Source organism: Aedes albopictus, chromosome 3, assembly GCF_035046485.1.
Source record: "Aedes albopictus strain Foshan chromosome 3, AalbF5, whole genome shotgun sequence".
Taxonomy (NCBI): Eukaryota; Metazoa; Arthropoda; class Insecta; order Diptera; family Culicidae; genus Aedes; species Aedes albopictus.
Genome location: NC_085138.1, coordinates 43,954,080 through 43,973,221, shown reverse-complemented (window position 1 = coordinate 43,973,221; position 19,142 = coordinate 43,954,080). Strand labels below are relative to the sequence as shown.

Below are 19,142 nucleotides of genomic sequence, written 5' to 3'. Positions count from 1 at the left end.
CAAGGGAGCTCTGAGGGTCTTAAGGGAGTCTCAAGGGTGGTTCATCGCATCTCAGAGGCGTATCATGGAGTCTCAAGGACGCACAGTGGAGCACCTAGTACATCAAAACTGATCAAAATTAGTTTGACGTATTTTCGCAACCCAAATACAACCCCAATTAGTAATGAAACGTATTTCATAGTTTTCAATGAATTTTATAACAATAAATTCACCTAGCAGTGAGAAACAACCAATCTAACTGACTTCAACAAGATTTTTTTTAATAATAATACCACTGTTACGCAAGCTGCGTAAAGCGCCTACGTACCCATTGTGTTTCGGCATCTGCTACGCACGGCGCAGATCGTATGGAACACCAGAAAGCGAAACAAATTAAATACCTATACTCGGTGCATTAGATGTAGATAGATATATGCAAATGAGTTTGTTGACAATCGAGTTGAGAAAAATCTTTCTGTAATAGTTAATCTCTAAACTAATGAATTTGTTACAAAAAAAAACTAGTTGAAGTTCACTAAAAATAGGTTGAATTATTAAAATTAGAAGTAGTTCCATGCAGTGAAATTGTGCATCTAAAGGTGAATTGTGTAGCTGACTTAAATGCTAAAAATACGTTTAAAACTTAACTTATTTGTATCACAGATTTAGATCACAGATAGTAGTGCGATTATCACAGTTAGTGCATAAGCATTGATTCGGGACTGCAGTTAGGATCATCTACAACAAAGGTAATAATATCAGTTACTATGCTGCAGAACTAGGCATGCGAATATAACATTTAACTGCACTAAAATAGGAATCGCAGCAGCTACCGTACGGGACCGCTTTCCGGACGTAACGGGTAAAGACGCACTAAACGTGAGTAAAATCAATTAGAGACATTGGAAAGATAGTGAATTAGATATTCTCGATTGTTCGCTACATTTACAGGAAAAATTTAACACTCAAAAAAAATACATAAATACAACGTATATTTGTCGAGTTGTTCAAATTACCGGAATTTCCGTCTTGTTTCCGTTAACGGCAACAAATTAAATTTTTCGTTTATCCGGAATGTCAAGCGGTAGCGTAGCGGGTGCAGGCATGACGAAAAGTGGTTCTCCCGGTGAGGGGGTGGGTTGCGGAGTGTGTCGTCGGGGTGATGAAGATTGTACCAACAGTCGAATGGTTCAATGCGACGAGTGCAATGTGTGGTTCCATTATGACTGTGTGAACGTGAACGATAGTATCCGAGATTACGACTGGAGCTGTAACGGATGCGTGAGAACAACGCTAGACAAACAACGGCAAACCTTGAGTGAGCAGATGGAGCGTCTCGAGCAGCAGCAGAAGCAGTGGCGACAAGAGCAGCAAAAATACCAGGACCAGACTGATGAACAACGCAAAAAGCTTGAGCAGTGGCAGACACAACTTGAGCTGCAACGGCGAGGGCAAGAGCAAATACATCAGTCGCAGACCGGGCAGTTGCAGTTGCAGCAGCAGAGCAAGCAGTTCGAAGCAACTACATCTGGACTCAACACGCCATGGCAAACGTTTGGCGGATCTCTGAGTCAGAAGCAGCAAGTCAGGATTGTGGAAGAAGTCGTAACGGAAACACAAGCAGCGAATGGACCAGGCAATACCAAACCGCTGGGGACTTCGTCCGTCAACAATGTTGGAACATGCCGTAGAAGCATCATAGCATCCTCAAAATCATCGAAGCGTTCGGCAAAGCTTCGAGAACTACAAACAAAGGCTCTGGAGGCAAGACAGGCGCTTGAGAAGAAGCAGTTGGAGGAGCGGTTGGAACTGGAGCGCGAAATGTTGGAGCTTAGCGAATCCGAAGTCGATTCAGTTACGAGTCTCGAGAAAATCAACGAATGGCTGGAGAAAACGGAGAATGCAGGGAAGGAAGCAGGAAATTCCCTGGACGAAACACCTTTGCCGGTGTACAACGAGCTTCTGCGAAAAACAGTAGTGCCGCAATCTCAAACGTGTATCCCGGGTTTCCCGGTAGTGCAAGCCAATGTTCAGCAACATGCTAGATATTCTGCTCCGCATCAACCGTGTGTCTCGCAGCAGCTTGGGGGAATTTGTGCCCCTGGGGTCAGATATACCGAAAACCTACGACCCAGCCAGAAATTTGCAGGTTTTCCTCCGAATTACCAGCCACCATTGGGCAATTTCTCATCGATGCCGGTGTATACTGTAGCGTCGCATCAACCGACAGCGTATCCGGCGACGAGTTATCAACACCAAGCCGCTCAAACCATCCAGCATACCGATTCTATTCCGCAGAACCTCGGTCATCCAGTGATGAGCACATCAACTCCGCGATATCGTCCGGCTACATCTCAGCAGCAATATCTACCCCATCTGCATAGTAATCCAGTACCTCTGGACAGCAGTCACTTAGCAGCAAGACAGACGGTTAAAGATCTTCCGAAGTTTGGTGGGGATCCTGAAGATTGGCCTCGATTCATCGCGGCATACGAGCGCACTTCTAGGATGTGTGCCTTCAGGAACGACGAATTGCTTGATCGACTGGAGCGGAGTCTGCACGATAAGGCACTCAACGCCGTTAAAAGTCTACTATTACACCCCGACAACGTTCCAGTCATCATGAAGCGACTGAAGACCCTCTTCGGGAATCCGGAATCTATAGTGGAGACAATGGTGCGGAGAATCCGCATGATGCCACCTCCGAAGGCTGAGAAGATGGAGACGATTATCGACTTCGGCGTTGCCGTGCAGAACCTGTGTGCGACAATACAAGTGTGCCAAATGGACGAAAGGTTGTATAATGTCGCATTGCTGCAGGAGCTTGTAGATAGTCTACCATCAGCGTTGAAAATGAAGTGGGCATTCTACCGAAAGGAGATCGGAGCTGCCACGTTGTTGGAGTTCAATAACTGGCTAGGAGATATGGTTGAGGCATTTAGTCAGGTGGTCAGACCTGCGGCTGGGACAAAAATGCAGAAGCCAGAGATCAGAGTACGAAAAGAAGAAGTCTATGTTCACGCACACTCACTGTCTTCACCGGAACAGCTCGACTACAAAACTTGTCCAGCGTGTAGCAACGAATGCAGCAGCCTCGAACAGTGTAGTGGTTTTCTGGAGATGTTGCCGAAAGCACGATGGGCGTTGGTGAACGAAAAGAAAATCTGCCGGAAGTGTTTGACGAAGCACTTCAATACTTGCGAAAGGAAAGTTCCATGCAACCAGGATGGGTGCAGCTTTCTACATCATTGGTTGTTGCACGACGACAGCAAACACAAGAAGCCGTTAGCAAGCGCTCAAGTACAAAACGCATCTGTGAACGCGCACCATCGCTCATTGCCAAACGTGCTCTTGAAGTACATACGAGTTACTCTACACGGTAAAGGAAGGTCGATTACGACATACGCCTTCTTTGATTCAGGATCAACGTCAACGCTGATGGAGCACAGTTTGTGGAAGGAACTGAACCTCAATGGTGAGAAGTCTCCACTGTGCATTTCGTGGACTGGGGGACAAGGAAGATACGAGCAAGATTCAGTAGTATTCTCGGCTGACATTGCTAGTGCTGCAAACCCAGGACAACGATTCCGTCTTCCGGAGGTACATACGGTGCGTAGCTTAGATCTTCCTGAACAGTCAATGTCGGTTACTGAGCTAGCAAAGCACTTCCAACATCTGTCTGATCTTCCTATCGACTCATACAGTGCAGTAAAACCCCGAATTCTACTTGGAGTTGACAGCTCCAGGCTTGAGTACCCTTTTGACTCTAGAGAGGGAAGCGAGAACCAGCCGACGGCTGTATTAACACGGCTGGGTTGGGTAGTCTACGGGCCGTGCTCGTTGTCAGGGCAAACAGTCGCTATCAACGACGTTTCGTACAGCTACCACATCTGTCAGTGCGAGGGACTGCATCTAGCCGTCAAAAATTACTTCTCTCTCGACAGTCTCGGAGTTCAACTTGATGGGAAACCGCTGATGTCAAGGGATGATGAACGAGCGATGAAGCTGTTACAAGAAAATACTGTTCTACAGAATAAACGATATGAGACAGGCTTGCTATGGCGCTACGAAGATGTCCGATTACCGTCGAGCAAATCCATGGCCCTAAAACGACACGACTGCTTAAACAAACGCATGGCTCGGGATCCAGTGTTAGCCAAATGTCTTCAGGAAAAAATCCTGGACTATCAAGCGAAAGGGTATATTCGTAAGCTATCGGCGCAGGAAGAGAACACGTATTCAGGACGTTCGTGGTATCTACCGATCTTCCCAGTGGTTAACCCCAACAAACCTGGTAAGCTGCGAATTGTCTGGGACGCTGCCGCCAAAGTGGGAAACTTCTCTCTCAACTCGTTTCTACTAAAAGGACCAGATCAGGTTACGCCGCTTCAGCACGTCCTTCAAAGATTTCGTGAATATCGTACGGCGGTCGCAGGAGATATTCGTGAAATGTTTCACCAAGTTCGAATCAAGCCCATCGATCAGCATTGCCAGCGATTCCTGTGGAATGATGGCATCCCCGGAAATGCTCCTTCAACGTACGCAATGGAGGTGATGACGTTCGGTGCAAGCTGCTCACCGAGTAGTGCACAATATGTGAAGAATATCAATGCAGCTCGATTCAAGGACCAGTATCCGGAAGCGGTGGAGACGATTTGTAAAGGAACGTATGTGGATGATATGCTCGACAGTGTTGAATCCGAAGCAGAAGCTGTGAAACTCTTGCAGGATGTACGCTACATACACGCGGAAGGTGGGTTCGAGATCCGAGGATGGCTGTCGAACTCCCAGAAGGTGCTGGATTCCATGGGCGAGCAGATAACACCACAAAAGGATCTAAATAGGGATGGAGACTTGGCAACCGAGAAAGTTCTTGGCATGTGGTGGGATACAATCAGCGACACGTTTACATTCAAGATCCCAAAACGCTGTCGACAGGAGCTGTTATCTGGAGAGCAAGTTCCTACGAAGCGGGAAGTTCTACGGACTCTCATGTCTGTCTACGACCCGCTTGGTCTCCTCGCGAATATACTGATGTATTTGAAGGTGCTACTTCAAGAGATCTGGCGTTCCAAAATTGGCTGGGACGAACCGATAGACGATGAATCACTGGACAAATGGAGAGCCTGGCTTAGGGTATTGAATCAGGTAGAAACAGTTTCCGTTCCTCGATGCTATCGTAAGGTGACATCATCATCAACCGTGACTAACGAGGTCCAGCTGCACGTTTTCGTCGACACGAGTGAGAAAGGTTACGCAGCAGTCGCCTATCTCAGATTCGATGAGAATCGCTCTGTTGAGTGTGCTTTCGTTACAGCTAAAACTCGTGTCGCTCCGCTCAAATACATTTCAATTCCACGACTAGAGCTTCAGGCGGCCGTGGTAGGAACACGTCTGGCAAAATGTATAGGAGAAACGCACCGAATAACAGTTCAAAAGCGGTTTTTCTGGACTGATTCAATGGACGTTCTCTGTTGGTTACGTACGGATCACAGGCGATACAGCAAATTCGTTGGTGCTAGGGTTGGAGAAATTCTCGAAGACACAGCGATATCAGAGTGGCTCTGGGTTCCAACTAAATTGAACGTGGCAGACGAAGGTACGAAATGGCAGAAATTCCCGGATCTATCCTCATCTAGTCGATGGTTCAGGGGACCGGATTTCATGTGGCAACAGATGAGTGCCTGGCCAGCTCAGCCGGCGTATCATGGTGAAACTATCACTGAAAGGAACGCCAGCATCAACGTCCATAACACTCGTGAACCCATTTTTAATTTTGCCAATTACTCCAACTGGCGTAAACTTCTACGGATCACTGCTTACGTACTCCGGTTCACAACAAATTTGCGAGCATATTTGCAGCGGAGATCACCTTCCAACGGAATCCTGAAGCAGTCGGAGCTGATTGAAGCTGAACGATACATCTATCGACAAGTTCAACTGGATGCATATGGCGAGGAGATTGCATTACTGCGGAGTTCGAAGGATGCTGAAGGAAGGACGACGGCTACGATTCCCAGAAGCAGCTCTCTATACAAACTTTCACCGTTTCTGGACGACCACGGAGTACTTCGTACAGAAGGACGGGCTGCTGGATGCAAGTTCATTGATCCAGATGCTGTCCACACAATCCTTTTGCCGAGGGAGCATCCGATCACTACACTCATCATACGATTCACCCACGAACGCTACCACCATCTTAACCACGAAACCATCGTCAACGAACTGCGTCAGGTGTATCGAATTCCGAAGCTTCGAAGTGTCTGCAACAAGATACGACGACTTTGCCAATACTGCAAAAATCTACGAGCTCAACCACAACCGCCCGTAATGGCCGACCTTCCGCCAGCTCGTCTTGCTGCTTATTCTCGTCCGTTCTCATACGTCGGAATTGATTACTTTGGGCCAATCCAAGTCGTTGTTGGCAGACGGAGTGAGAAAAGATGGGGCGTGTTAATAACGTGTCTGGTGGTACGCGCCATCCATATTGAAATAGCGCATTCCCTTAACACGAGCTCTTGTATCATGGCTCTACGCAACTTTATGTGCAGGAGAGGTACACCCGTGGAACTGTTCAGTGATCGAGGAACGAACTTCATCGGTGCAAATCGCGAGCTAACTGAAGCACTTCGGTTCCTTGATGAAGATAAGCTAATGCAAGAGTTCGTCACGCCGCATACAAAATGGACCTTCCTGCCGCCAAGCAGTCCACATATGGGTGGAAGTTGGGAAAGATTGGTGCAATCGGTTAAGAAAATCCTAGGAAACATGCAGCTCCCGAGAACACCTACCGACGAAGTCCTGCGGAACAGCCTCTTGGAAGTGGAGAACATTATCAACTCTCGCCCCCTCACCTACATTCCTATTGATGATGCCGAGAACGAAGCACTGACACCCAACCATTTTTTGTTGGGTTCTTCCGGTGGCTCAAAGCCACTTGTAGCCTACGATAGTAGCCCCGCTACGCTAGTTAATAACTGGAGAACTTCGCAAATCTATGCTAACATATTCTGGAGACGTTGGTTGCGAGAATACCTGCCCTCAATCAGTCGTCGGACAAAGTGGCACTACCCAACGAAGCCAATCGAAGTCGGTGACGTAGTGGTCATTACCGACCCGGACCTGCCAAGAAACTTATGGCCCAAGGGCCGTGTGGTAGACGTAAGGTGCAAAAATGGCCAAGTTCGAAGCGCAACCGTAAGGACATCGACAAATATCTACAACCGCCCAGCAGTGAAACTTGCGGTACTGGACGTCGGCGCAATTAATACTACACAAGAACCTGGACCTTGTGTACTGGGGGGGACAGTTACGCAAGCTGCGTAAAGCGCCTACGTACCCATTGTGTTTCGGCATCTGCTACGCACGGCGCAGATCGTATGGAACACCAGAAAGCGAAACAAATTAAATACCTATACTCGGTGCATTAGATGTAGATAGATATATGCAAATGAGTTTGTTGACAATCGAGTTGAGAAAAATCTTTCTGTAATAGTTAATCTCTAAACTAATGAATTTGTTACAAAAAAAAACTAGTTGAAGTTCACTAAAAATAGGTTGAATTATTAAAATTAGAAGTAGTTCCATGCAGTGAAATTGTGCATCTAAAGGTGAATTGTGTAGCTGACTTAAATGCTAAAAATACGTTTAAAACTTAACTTATTTGTATCACAGATTTAGATCACAGATAGTAGTGCGATTATCACAGTTAGTGCATAAGCATTGATTCGGGACTGCAGTTAGGATCATCTACAACAAAGGTAATAATATCAGTTACTATGCTGCAGAACTAGGCATGCGAATATAACATTTAACTGCACTAAAATAGGAATCGCAGCAGCTACCGTACGGGACCGCTTTCCGGACGTAACGGGTAAAGACGCACTAAACGTGAGTAAAATCAATTAGAGACATTGGAAAGATAGTGAATTAGATATTCTCGATTGTTCGCTACATTTACAGGAAAAATTTAACACTCAAAAAAAATACATAAATACAACGTATATTTGTCGAGTTGTTCAAATTACCGGAATTTCCGTCTTGTTTCCGTTAACGGCAACAAATTAAATTTTTCGTTTATCCGGAATGTCAAGCGGTAGCGTAGCGGGTGCAGGCATGACGAAAAGTGGTTCTCCCGGTGAGGGGGTGGGTTGCGGAGTGTGTCGTCGGGGTGATGAAGATTGTACCAACAGTCGAATGGTTCAATGCGACGAGTGCAATGTGTGGTTCCATTATGACTGTGTGAACGTGAACGATAGTATCCGAGATTACGACTGGAGCTGTAACGGATGCGTGAGAACAACGCTAGACAAACAACGGCAAACCTTGAGTGAGCAGATGGAGCGTCTCGAGCAGCAGCAGAAGCAGTGGCGACAAGAGCAGCAAAAATACCAGGACCAGACTGATGAACAACGCAAAAAGCTTGAGCAGTGGCAGACACAACTTGAGCTGCAACGGCGAGGGCAAGAGCAAATACATCAGTCGCAGACCGGGCAGTTGCAGTTGCAGCAGCAGAGCAAGCAGTTCGAAGCAACTACATCTGGACTCAACACGCCATGGCAAACGTTTGGCGGATCTCTGAGTCAGAAGCAGCAAGTCAGGATTGTGGAAGAAGTCGTAACGGAAACACAAGCAGCGAATGGACCAGGCAATACCAAACCGCTGGGGACTTCGTCCGTCAACAATGTTGGAACATGCCGTAGAAGCATCATAGCATCCTCAAAATCATCGAAGCGTTCGGCAAAGCTTCGAGAACTACAAACAAAGGCTCTGGAGGCAAGACAGGCGCTTGAGAAGAAGCAGTTGGAGGAGCGGTTGGAACTGGAGCGCGAAATGTTGGAGCTTAGCGAATCCGAAGTCGATTCAGTTACGAGTCTCGAGAAAATCAACGAATGGCTGGAGAAAACGGAGAATGCAGGGAAGGAAGCAGGAAATTCCCTGGACGAAACACCTTTGCCGGTGTACAACGAGCTTCTGCGAAAAACAGTAGTGCCGCAATCTCAAACGTGTATCCCGGGTTTCCCGGTAGTGCAAGCCAATGTTCAGCAACATGCTAGATATTCTGCTCCGCATCAACCGTGTGTCTCGCAGCAGCTTGGGGGAATTTGTGCCCCTGGGGTCAGATATACCGAAAACCTACGACCCAGCCAGAAATTTGCAGGTTTTCCTCCGAATTACCAGCCACCATTGGGCAATTTCTCATCGATGCCGGTGTATACTGTAGCGTCGCATCAACCGACAGCGTATCCGGCGACGAGTTATCAACACCAAGCCGCTCAAACCATCCAGCATACCGATTCTATTCCGCAGAACCTCGGTCATCCAGTGATGAGCACATCAACTCCGCGATATCGTCCGGCTACATCTCAGCAGCAATATCTACCCCATCTGCATAGTAATCCAGTACCTCTGGACAGCAGTCACTTAGCAGCAAGACAGACGGTTAAAGATCTTCCGAAGTTTGGTGGGGATCCTGAAGATTGGCCTCGATTCATCGCGGCATACGAGCGCACTTCTAGGATGTGTGCCTTCAGGAACGACGAATTGCTTGATCGACTGGAGCGGAGTCTGCACGATAAGGCACTCAACGCCGTTAAAAGTCTACTATTACACCCCGACAACGTTCCAGTCATCATGAAGCGACTGAAGACCCTCTTCGGGAATCCGGAATCTATAGTGGAGACAATGGTGCGGAGAATCCGCATGATGCCACCTCCGAAGGCTGAGAAGATGGAGACGATTATCGACTTCGGCGTTGCCGTGCAGAACCTGTGTGCGACAATACAAGTGTGCCAAATGGACGAAAGGTTGTATAATGTCGCATTGCTGCAGGAGCTTGTAGATAGTCTACCATCAGCGTTGAAAATGAAGTGGGCATTCTACCGAAAGGAGATCGGAGCTGCCACGTTGTTGGAGTTCAATAACTGGCTAGGAGATATGGTTGAGGCATTTAGTCAGGTGGTCAGACCTGCGGCTGGGACAAAAATGCAGAAGCCAGAGATCAGAGTACGAAAAGAAGAAGTCTATGTTCACGCACACTCACTGTCTTCACCGGAACAGCTCGACTACAAAACTTGTCCAGCGTGTAGCAACGAATGCAGCAGCCTCGAACAGTGTAGTGGTTTTCTGGAGATGTTGCCGAAAGCACGATGGGCGTTGGTGAACGAAAAGAAAATCTGCCGGAAGTGTTTGACGAAGCACTTCAATACTTGCGAAAGGAAAGTTCCATGCAACCAGGATGGGTGCAGCTTTCTACATCATTGGTTGTTGCACGACGACAGCAAACACAAGAAGCCGTTAGCAAGCGCTCAAGTACAAAACGCATCTGTGAACGCGCACCATCGCTCATTGCCAAACGTGCTCTTGAAGTACATACGAGTTACTCTACACGGTAAAGGAAGGTCGATTACGACATACGCCTTCTTTGATTCAGGATCAACGTCAACGCTGATGGAGCACAGTTTGTGGAAGGAACTGAACCTCAATGGTGAGAAGTCTCCACTGTGCATTTCGTGGACTGGGGGACAAGGAAGATACGAGCAAGATTCAGTAGTATTCTCGGCTGACATTGCTAGTGCTGCAAACCCAGGACAACGATTCCGTCTTCCGGAGGTACATACGGTGCGTAGCTTAGATCTTCCTGAACAGTCAATGTCGGTTACTGAGCTAGCAAAGCACTTCCAACATCTGTCTGATCTTCCTATCGACTCATACAGTGCAGTAAAACCCCGAATTCTACTTGGAGTTGACAGCTCCAGGCTTGAGTACCCTTTTGACTCTAGAGAGGGAAGCGAGAACCAGCCGACGGCTGTATTAACACGGCTGGGTTGGGTAGTCTACGGGCCGTGCTCGTTGTCAGGGCAAACAGTCGCTATCAACGACGTTTCGTACAGCTACCACATCTGTCAGTGCGAGGGACTGCATCTAGCCGTCAAAAATTACTTCTCTCTCGACAGTCTCGGAGTTCAACTTGATGGGAAACCGCTGATGTCAAGGGATGATGAACGAGCGATGAAGCTGTTACAAGAAAATACTGTTCTACAGAATAAACGATATGAGACAGGCTTGCTATGGCGCTACGAAGATGTCCGATTACCGTCGAGCAAATCCATGGCCCTAAAACGACACGACTGCTTAAACAAACGCATGGCTCGGGATCCAGTGTTAGCCAAATGTCTTCAGGAAAAAATCCTGGACTATCAAGCGAAAGGGTATATTCGTAAGCTATCGGCGCAGGAAGAGAACACGTATTCAGGACGTTCGTGGTATCTACCGATCTTCCCAGTGGTTAACCCCAACAAACCTGGTAAGCTGCGAATTGTCTGGGACGCTGCCGCCAAAGTGGGAAACTTCTCTCTCAACTCGTTTCTACTAAAAGGACCAGATCAGGTTACGCCGCTTCAGCACGTCCTTCAAAGATTTCGTGAATATCGTACGGCGGTCGCAGGAGATATTCGTGAAATGTTTCACCAAGTTCGAATCAAGCCCATCGATCAGCATTGCCAGCGATTCCTGTGGAATGATGGCATCCCCGGAAATGCTCCTTCAACGTACGCAATGGAGGTGATGACGTTCGGTGCAAGCTGCTCACCGAGTAGTGCACAATATGTGAAGAATATCAATGCAGCTCGATTCAAGGACCAGTATCCGGAAGCGGTGGAGACGATTTGTAAAGGAACGTATGTGGATGATATGCTCGACAGTGTTGAATCCGAAGCAGAAGCTGTGAAACTCTTGCAGGATGTACGCTACATACACGCGGAAGGTGGGTTCGAGATCCGAGGATGGCTGTCGAACTCCCAGAAGGTGCTGGATTCCATGGGCGAGCAGATAACACCACAAAAGGATCTAAATAGGGATGGAGACTTGGCAACCGAGAAAGTTCTTGGCATGTGGTGGGATACAATCAGCGACACGTTTACATTCAAGATCCCAAAACGCTGTCGACAGGAGCTGTTATCTGGAGAGCAAGTTCCTACGAAGCGGGAAGTTCTACGGACTCTCATGTCTGTCTACGACCCGCTTGGTCTCCTCGCGAATATACTGATGTATTTGAAGGTGCTACTTCAAGAGATCTGGCGTTCCAAAATTGGCTGGGACGAACCGATAGACGATGAATCACTGGACAAATGGAGAGCCTGGCTTAGGGTATTGAATCAGGTAGAAACAGTTTCCGTTCCTCGATGCTATCGTAAGGTGACATCATCATCAACCGTGACTAACGAGGTCCAGCTGCACGTTTTCGTCGACACGAGTGAGAAAGGTTACGCAGCAGTCGCCTATCTCAGATTCGATGAGAATCGCTCTGTTGAGTGTGCTTTCGTTACAGCTAAAACTCGTGTCGCTCCGCTCAAATACATTTCAATTCCACGACTAGAGCTTCAGGCGGCCGTGGTAGGAACACGTCTGGCAAAATGTATAGGAGAAACGCACCGAATAACAGTTCAAAAGCGGTTTTTCTGGACTGATTCAATGGACGTTCTCTGTTGGTTACGTACGGATCACAGGCGATACAGCAAATTCGTTGGTGCTAGGGTTGGAGAAATTCTCGAAGACACAGCGATATCAGAGTGGCTCTGGGTTCCAACTAAATTGAACGTGGCAGACGAAGGTACGAAATGGCAGAAATTCCCGGATCTATCCTCATCTAGTCGATGGTTCAGGGGACCGGATTTCATGTGGCAACAGATGAGTGCCTGGCCAGCTCAGCCGGCGTATCATGGTGAAACTATCACTGAAAGGAACGCCAGCATCAACGTCCATAACACTCGTGAACCCATTTTTAATTTTGCCAATTACTCCAACTGGCGTAAACTTCTACGGATCACTGCTTACGTACTCCGGTTCACAACAAATTTGCGAGCATATTTGCAGCGGAGATCACCTTCCAACGGAATCCTGAAGCAGTCGGAGCTGATTGAAGCTGAACGATACATCTATCGACAAGTTCAACTGGATGCATATGGCGAGGAGATTGCATTACTGCGGAGTTCGAAGGATGCTGAAGGAAGGACGACGGCTACGATTCCCAGAAGCAGCTCTCTATACAAACTTTCACCGTTTCTGGACGACCACGGAGTACTTCGTACAGAAGGACGGGCTGCTGGATGCAAGTTCATTGATCCAGATGCTGTCCACACAATCCTTTTGCCGAGGGAGCATCCGATCACTACACTCATCATACGATTCACCCACGAACGCTACCACCATCTTAACCACGAAACCATCGTCAACGAACTGCGTCAGGTGTATCGAATTCCGAAGCTTCGAAGTGTCTGCAACAAGATACGACGACTTTGCCAATACTGCAAAAATCTACGAGCTCAACCACAACCGCCCGTAATGGCCGACCTTCCGCCAGCTCGTCTTGCTGCTTATTCTCGTCCGTTCTCATACGTCGGAATTGATTACTTTGGGCCAATCCAAGTCGTTGTTGGCAGACGGAGTGAGAAAAGATGGGGCGTGTTAATAACGTGTCTGGTGGTACGCGCCATCCATATTGAAATAGCGCATTCCCTTAACACGAGCTCTTGTATCATGGCTCTACGCAACTTTATGTGCAGGAGAGGTACACCCGTGGAACTGTTCAGTGATCGAGGAACGAACTTCATCGGTGCAAATCGCGAGCTAACTGAAGCACTTCGGTTCCTTGATGAAGATAAGCTAATGCAAGAGTTCGTCACGCCGCATACAAAATGGACCTTCCTGCCGCCAAGCAGTCCACATATGGGTGGAAGTTGGGAAAGATTGGTGCAATCGGTTAAGAAAATCCTAGGAAACATGCAGCTCCCGAGAACACCTACCGACGAAGTCCTGCGGAACAGCCTCTTGGAAGTGGAGAACATTATCAACTCTCGCCCCCTCACCTACATTCCTATTGATGATGCCGAGAACGAAGCACTGACACCCAACCATTTTTTGTTGGGTTCTTCCGGTGGCTCAAAGCCACTTGTAGCCTACGATAGTAGCCCCGCTACGCTAGTTAATAACTGGAGAACTTCGCAAATCTATGCTAACATATTCTGGAGACGTTGGTTGCGAGAATACCTGCCCTCAATCAGTCGTCGGACAAAGTGGCACTACCCAACGAAGCCAATCGAAGTCGGTGACGTAGTGGTCATTACCGACCCGGACCTGCCAAGAAACTTATGGCCCAAGGGCCGTGTGGTAGACGTAAGGTGCAAAAATGGCCAAGTTCGAAGCGCAACCGTAAGGACATCGACAAATATCTACAACCGCCCAGCAGTGAAACTTGCGGTACTGGACGTCGGCGCAATTAATACTACACAAGAACCTGGACCTTGTGTACTGGGGGGGACAGTTACGCAAGCTGCGTAAAGCGCCTACGTACCCATTGTGTTTCGGCATCTGCTACGCACGGCGCAGATCGTATGGAACACCAGAAAGCGAAACAAATTAAATACCTATACTCGGTGCATTAGATGTAGATAGATATATGCAAATGAGTTTGTTGACAATCGAGTTGAGAAAAATCTTTCTGTAATAGTTAATCTCTAAACTAATGAATTTGTTACAAAAAAAAACTAGTTGAAGTTCACTAAAAATAGGTTGAATTATTAAAATTAGAAGTAGTTCCATGCAGTGAAATTGTGCATCTAAAGGTGAATTGTGTAGCTGACTTAAATGCTAAAAATACGTTTAAAACTTAACTTATTTGTATCACAGATTTAGATCACAGATAGTAGTGCGATTATCACAGTTAGTGCATAAGCATTGATTCGGGACTGCAGTTAGGATCATCTACAACAAAGGTAATAATATCAGTTACTATGCTGCAGAACTAGGCATGCGAATATAACATTTAACTGCACTAAAATAGGAATCGCAGCAGCTACCGTACGGGACCGCTTTCCGGACGTAACGGGTAAAGACGCACTAAACGTGAGTAAAATCAATTAGAGACATTGGAAAGATAGTGAATTAGATATTCTCGATTGTTCGCTACATTTACAGGAAAAATTTAACACTCAAATAAAATACATAAATACAACGTATATTTGTCGAGTTGTTCAAATTACCGGAATTTCCGTCTTGTTTCCGTTAACGGCAACAACCACCATTCAATAGAAAATTGATATAGTGTGTCTGTGAACATCGTGATACTTGGAGGTTTTGTAGTTTATCGAAAATAATTAGACCCGTATTTTTTTATTTCATCATTAGGGTGACCAATTTTATGATTGTAAAAATCAAGATTTTTCAAAACAGAAATTTTTCAAAAAATCACAGTTTTTGAACCAGTTGACCGATTTCAAACTTCTTTTTTTTTGCTTGAAAGCTGTTGAATTCTAGTTTTCAGCAAAAATACGCTCAGAGGGCCAAATAGTGATTTTGAGCAAATAATGTCATATAATAATATAATTATCAAGATTTTTTTCAAAGTGTTGCAACTTTTGAAATCGGAAACATCCGGAAGGTTTTCTTTCTGCATTTGAAAGAGGAACAATAGTTTTATCATACACTAAAAGCAGATTTTCCGGAAACAGCCGGAAAATTAACTTATTTCCTTTTGAATGTACGGTCAAGGATTCCATCAAATTTTTTTTCAATATTTTCATATATTGAATGTAAATTTAACGTTAATTTATTTGGGTTTCTTATTAACAGAATAACAACATTATCCTTCTATAACAAACTGCATCGTTGAATTGATTGACTATCAATTTTATTCACTTTAGACGGTCAAAACTTGCACGCGCTGTGAGTTATATCAAAGAAAACGGCTAACACCAGCTTAACTAAACTTCTTCTGATAAGCGTAAACAAAATATTTGGGCACTGCTTAGCTGTCAAACGATTACACGATTACTACACTTGGCAAAAACACAACGAAAAACCCAATTACTTCATTTTGAGTTTTTCCACTTATGATCAGGTTTTGATATGATTTACTCCAATGTGGGACGTTTTAGGTAATCTTAGGGAGCCCAAGGGAGTTTAAGGTACGTTTCAGGGTGTTTCAGAGGGTCTCAAGGGCGTTGCATGGAGGAATTCTTGAAGGAATCCCTGGAGGAATTCCTGTAGGAACCCCTGGAGGAATTCCTGTAGGAACCCCTGGAGGAATTCCTGTAGGAACCCCTGGAGGAATTCCTGTAGGAACCCCTGGAGGAATTCCTGTAGGAACCCCTGGAGGAATTCCTGAAGGAATCCCTGGAGGAATTCCTGAAGGAATCCCTGGAGGAATTCCTGAAGGAATCCCTGGAGGAATTCCTGAAGGAATCCCTGGAGGAATTCCTGAAGGAATCCCTGGAGGAATTCCTGAAGGAATCCCTGGAGGAATTCCTGAAGGAATCCCTGGAGGAATTCCTGAAGGAATCCCTGGAGGAATTCCTGAAGGAATCCCTGGAGGAATTCCTGAAGGAATCCCTGGAGGAATTCCTGAAGGAATCCCTGGAGGAATTCCTGAAGGAATCCCTGGAGGAATTCCTGAAGGAACCCCTGGAGGAATTCCTGAAGGAATCCCTGGAGGAATTCCAGAAGGAATCCCTGGAGGAATTCCTGAAGGAATCCCTGGAGGAATTCCTGAAGGAATCCCTGGAGGAATTCCTGAAGGAATCCCTGGAGGAATTCCTGAAGGAATCCCTCGAGGAATTCCTGAAGGAATCCCTCGAGGAATTCCTGAAGGAATCCCTCGAGGAATTCCTGAAGGAATCCCTCGAGGAATTCCTGAAGGAATCCCTGGAGGAATTCCTGAAGGAATCCCTGGAGGAATTCCTGAAGGAATCCCTGGAGGAATTCCTGAAGGAATCCCTGGAGGAATTCCTGAAGGAATCCCTGGAGGAATTCCTGAAGGAATCCCTGGAGGAATTCCTGAAGGAATCCCTGGAGGAATTCCTGAAGGAATCCCTGGAGGAATTCCTGAAGGAATCCCTGGAGGAATTCCTGAAGGAATCCCTGGAGGAATTCCTGAAGGAATCCCTGGAGGAATTCCTGAAGGAATCCCTGAAGGAATTCCTGTAGGAATCCCTGGAGGAATTCCTGTAGGAATCCCTGGAGGAATTCCTGTAGGAATCCCTGGAGGAATTCCTGTAGGAATCCCTGGAGGACTTCCTGTAGGAATCCCTGGAGGAATTCCTGCAGGAATCCCTGGAGGAATTCCTGTAGGAATCCCTGGAGGAATTCCTGTAGGAATCCCTGGAGAAATTTCTGTAGGAATCCCTTGAGGAATTCCTGTAGGAATCCCTGGAGGAATTCCTGTAGGAACCCCTGGAGGAATTCCTGTAGGAATCCCTGGAGGAATTCCTGTAGGAATCCCTGGAGGAATTCCTGTAGGAATCCCTGGAGGAATTCCTGTAGGAATCCCTGGAGGAATTCCTGGAGGAATCCCTGGAGGAATTCCTGGAGGAATCCCTGGAGGAATTCCTGGAGGAATCCCTGGAGGAATTCCTGGAGGAATCCCTGGAGGAATTCCTGTAGGAATCCCTGGAGGAATTCCTGTAGGAATCCCTGGAGGAATTCCTGTAGGAATCCCTGGAGGAATTCCTGTAGGAATCCCTGGAGGAATTCCTGTAGGAATCCCTGGAGGAATTCCTGTAGGAATCCCTGGAGGAATTCCTGTAGGAATCCCTGGAGGAATTCCTGTAGGAATCCCTGGAGGAATTCCTGTAGGAATCCCTGGAGGAATTCCTGTAGGAATCCCTGGAGGAATTCCTGTAGGAATCCCTGGAGGAATTCCTGTAGGAATCCCTGGAGGAATTCCTGTAGGAATCCCTGGAGAAATTTCTGTAGGAATCCCTTGAGGAATTCCTGTAGGAATCCCTGGAGGAATTCCTGTAGGAATCCCTGGAGGAATTCCTGTAGGAACCCCTGGAGGAATTCCTGTAGGAATCCCTGGAAGAATTCCTGTAGGAATCCCTGGAGGAATTCCTGTAGGAATCCCTGGAGGAATTCCTGTAGGAATCCCCGGAGGAATTCCTTTAGGAATCCCTGGAGGAATTCCTGTAGGAATCCCTGGAAGAATTCCAGAAGGAATTCCTGGAGGTATTCCTGTAGGAATCCCTGAAGAAATTATTGTAGGAATCCCTGGAGGAATTCAAGAAAGAATCCCCGGAGGAATTCCTGGGGGAATCCCTTCGTCGAAATGAGTTGATTGGTATATGTGACTTGACCCTCCGAGCCTTCTATCAATAGTTCGTTTTTTGAGTGAACATATAGCTTTTCAGTAGACTGTGGTGTACGAGAAGTGCAAAAGATCATATAAATGTGTCCAAATTTCAAGTATTCTTCCATTAAATCTTTAAAGGAATTCCAGCAGGAGTTCATTCAATTTTTTTTCAGGAATCCTGCTGATATTCTGCTGGAATTCTGTATTGCTCCAGACATGAATCCGGCATTTCCTTTAGATGTTACTCCAATAATTTCTCCATGAATTCTGTCAGACCCGTATTCAAAAGTTTTTTGAAGGAACTTGTAGGGAAATTTCATTAGAACCATCTCGACAGTTTTTTAGGAATCTTAACAGACACTTGTCTATGCGTTTCTCCAGGTCCTCAGATATCCCCAAGAATATTTTCAGTAAATCCTTCACTAGATCCTTCATGAATTTTATTGGAGGATTTCTCCTAAATATTTCCTTTAAATCCCTCAATATTTTTTTACAATTAATTCCACCAGAGGATTCCCGAGAAGTTTGTCTAGTTATTCTTCCATAAATTTCTCCTCCAAGCCTCCTGGGATTCCTTCAAGAAGTTCCCTAGTATTTCTTCGTATACATCTGTGGAGGTTCAATCAAAAGCACTTCCTAAGATTTCCACAGGGGTTATACTGTAGGTTTCATCAGAAAATCCTTCAAAACTTTTATTTTTCAGAAATTCCTGAGAAAATCTCTGGACAAATTTTCAAAGAAATCCATGGACACCATGCATTCTAAAGCGATGCTAAGAGGAATATTTAGATGAATTCTTGTTAAAAGCATTCTTAGCAATCTTGTGAGTATGTTCTTTCTGTAAACATTGCATAAATGTCACGATAAATCCTCAAAGAATCCCCCAGATAGGTACACGATTATTTTTATTTTCTTAAATCAGTGAAATATCCCAACAAACAATCACTCATTTTACAAGCACCTTTACGACGAATTAATTCAGCATGATGCTGAATAACATTTGGATAATTTTCAGGCACAACCTTTGTTCGGGATTTGT

The 19,142-nt window shown here is 46.1% G+C and overlaps 2 protein-coding genes and 1 long non-coding RNA gene across 5 annotated transcripts; all 3 read left to right on the top strand.

Moving 5' to 3' along the window:
- Positions 1 to 298: 298 nt before the first annotated feature.
- LOC115264187 (uncharacterized) lies at positions 299 to 7,870 on the top strand. 3 transcript variants are annotated; one of them, XR_009998603.1, is made up of 3 exons: positions 299 to 7,589; positions 7,654 to 7,739; positions 7,808 to 7,870. XR_009998603.1 is itself a non-coding variant. In XM_062855866.1 (2 exons), the coding sequence occupies exon 2, from the start codon at positions 1,054 to 1,056 to the stop codon at positions 7,303 to 7,305; it is 6,252 nt and encodes a 2,083-aa protein (XP_062711850.1). In that variant the 5' UTR covers positions 299 to 578; positions 643 to 1,053; the 3' UTR covers positions 7,306 to 7,521. The 3 variants fall into 3 exon arrangements, 1 of the variants encoding a protein (XP_062711850.1); XR_009998602.1 differs by having other exon boundaries at positions 299 to 7,739; XM_062855866.1 differs by lacking the exons at positions 7,654 to 7,739; positions 7,808 to 7,870 and having other exon boundaries at positions 299 to 578; positions 643 to 7,521.
- A 194-nt stretch (positions 7,871 to 8,064) lies between these two features.
- Positions 8,065 to 14,227, top strand: LOC134290188 (uncharacterized). Its single transcript, XM_062857253.1, has 2 exons — positions 8,065 to 14,151; positions 14,222 to 14,227. Exons 1-2 carry the CDS (start codon positions 8,065 to 8,067, stop codon positions 14,225 to 14,227), a joined length of 6,093 nt encoding a protein of 2,030 aa, XP_062713237.1.
- Positions 14,228 to 14,297: 70 nt separating this feature from the next.
- LOC115264175 (uncharacterized) lies at positions 14,298 to 14,881 on the top strand. Its single transcript, XR_003896001.2, has 2 exons — positions 14,298 to 14,600; positions 14,665 to 14,881. It is a non-coding gene; the product is annotated as an uncharacterized LOC115264175 (long non-coding RNA).
- The last annotated feature ends 4,261 nt before the right edge of the window (positions 14,882 to 19,142 follow it).

What these genes read in the sequence shown, in the direction of transcription:
- LOC115264187 (XM_062855866.1), top strand. Translation starts at nt 1,054, where the DNA reads ATGTCAAGCGGTAGCGTAGCGGGTGCAGGCATGACGAAAAGTGGTTCT.
- LOC134290188 (XM_062857253.1), top strand. Translation starts at nt 8,065, where the DNA reads ATGTCAAGCGGTAGCGTAGCGGGTGCAGGCATGACGAAAAGTGGTTCT.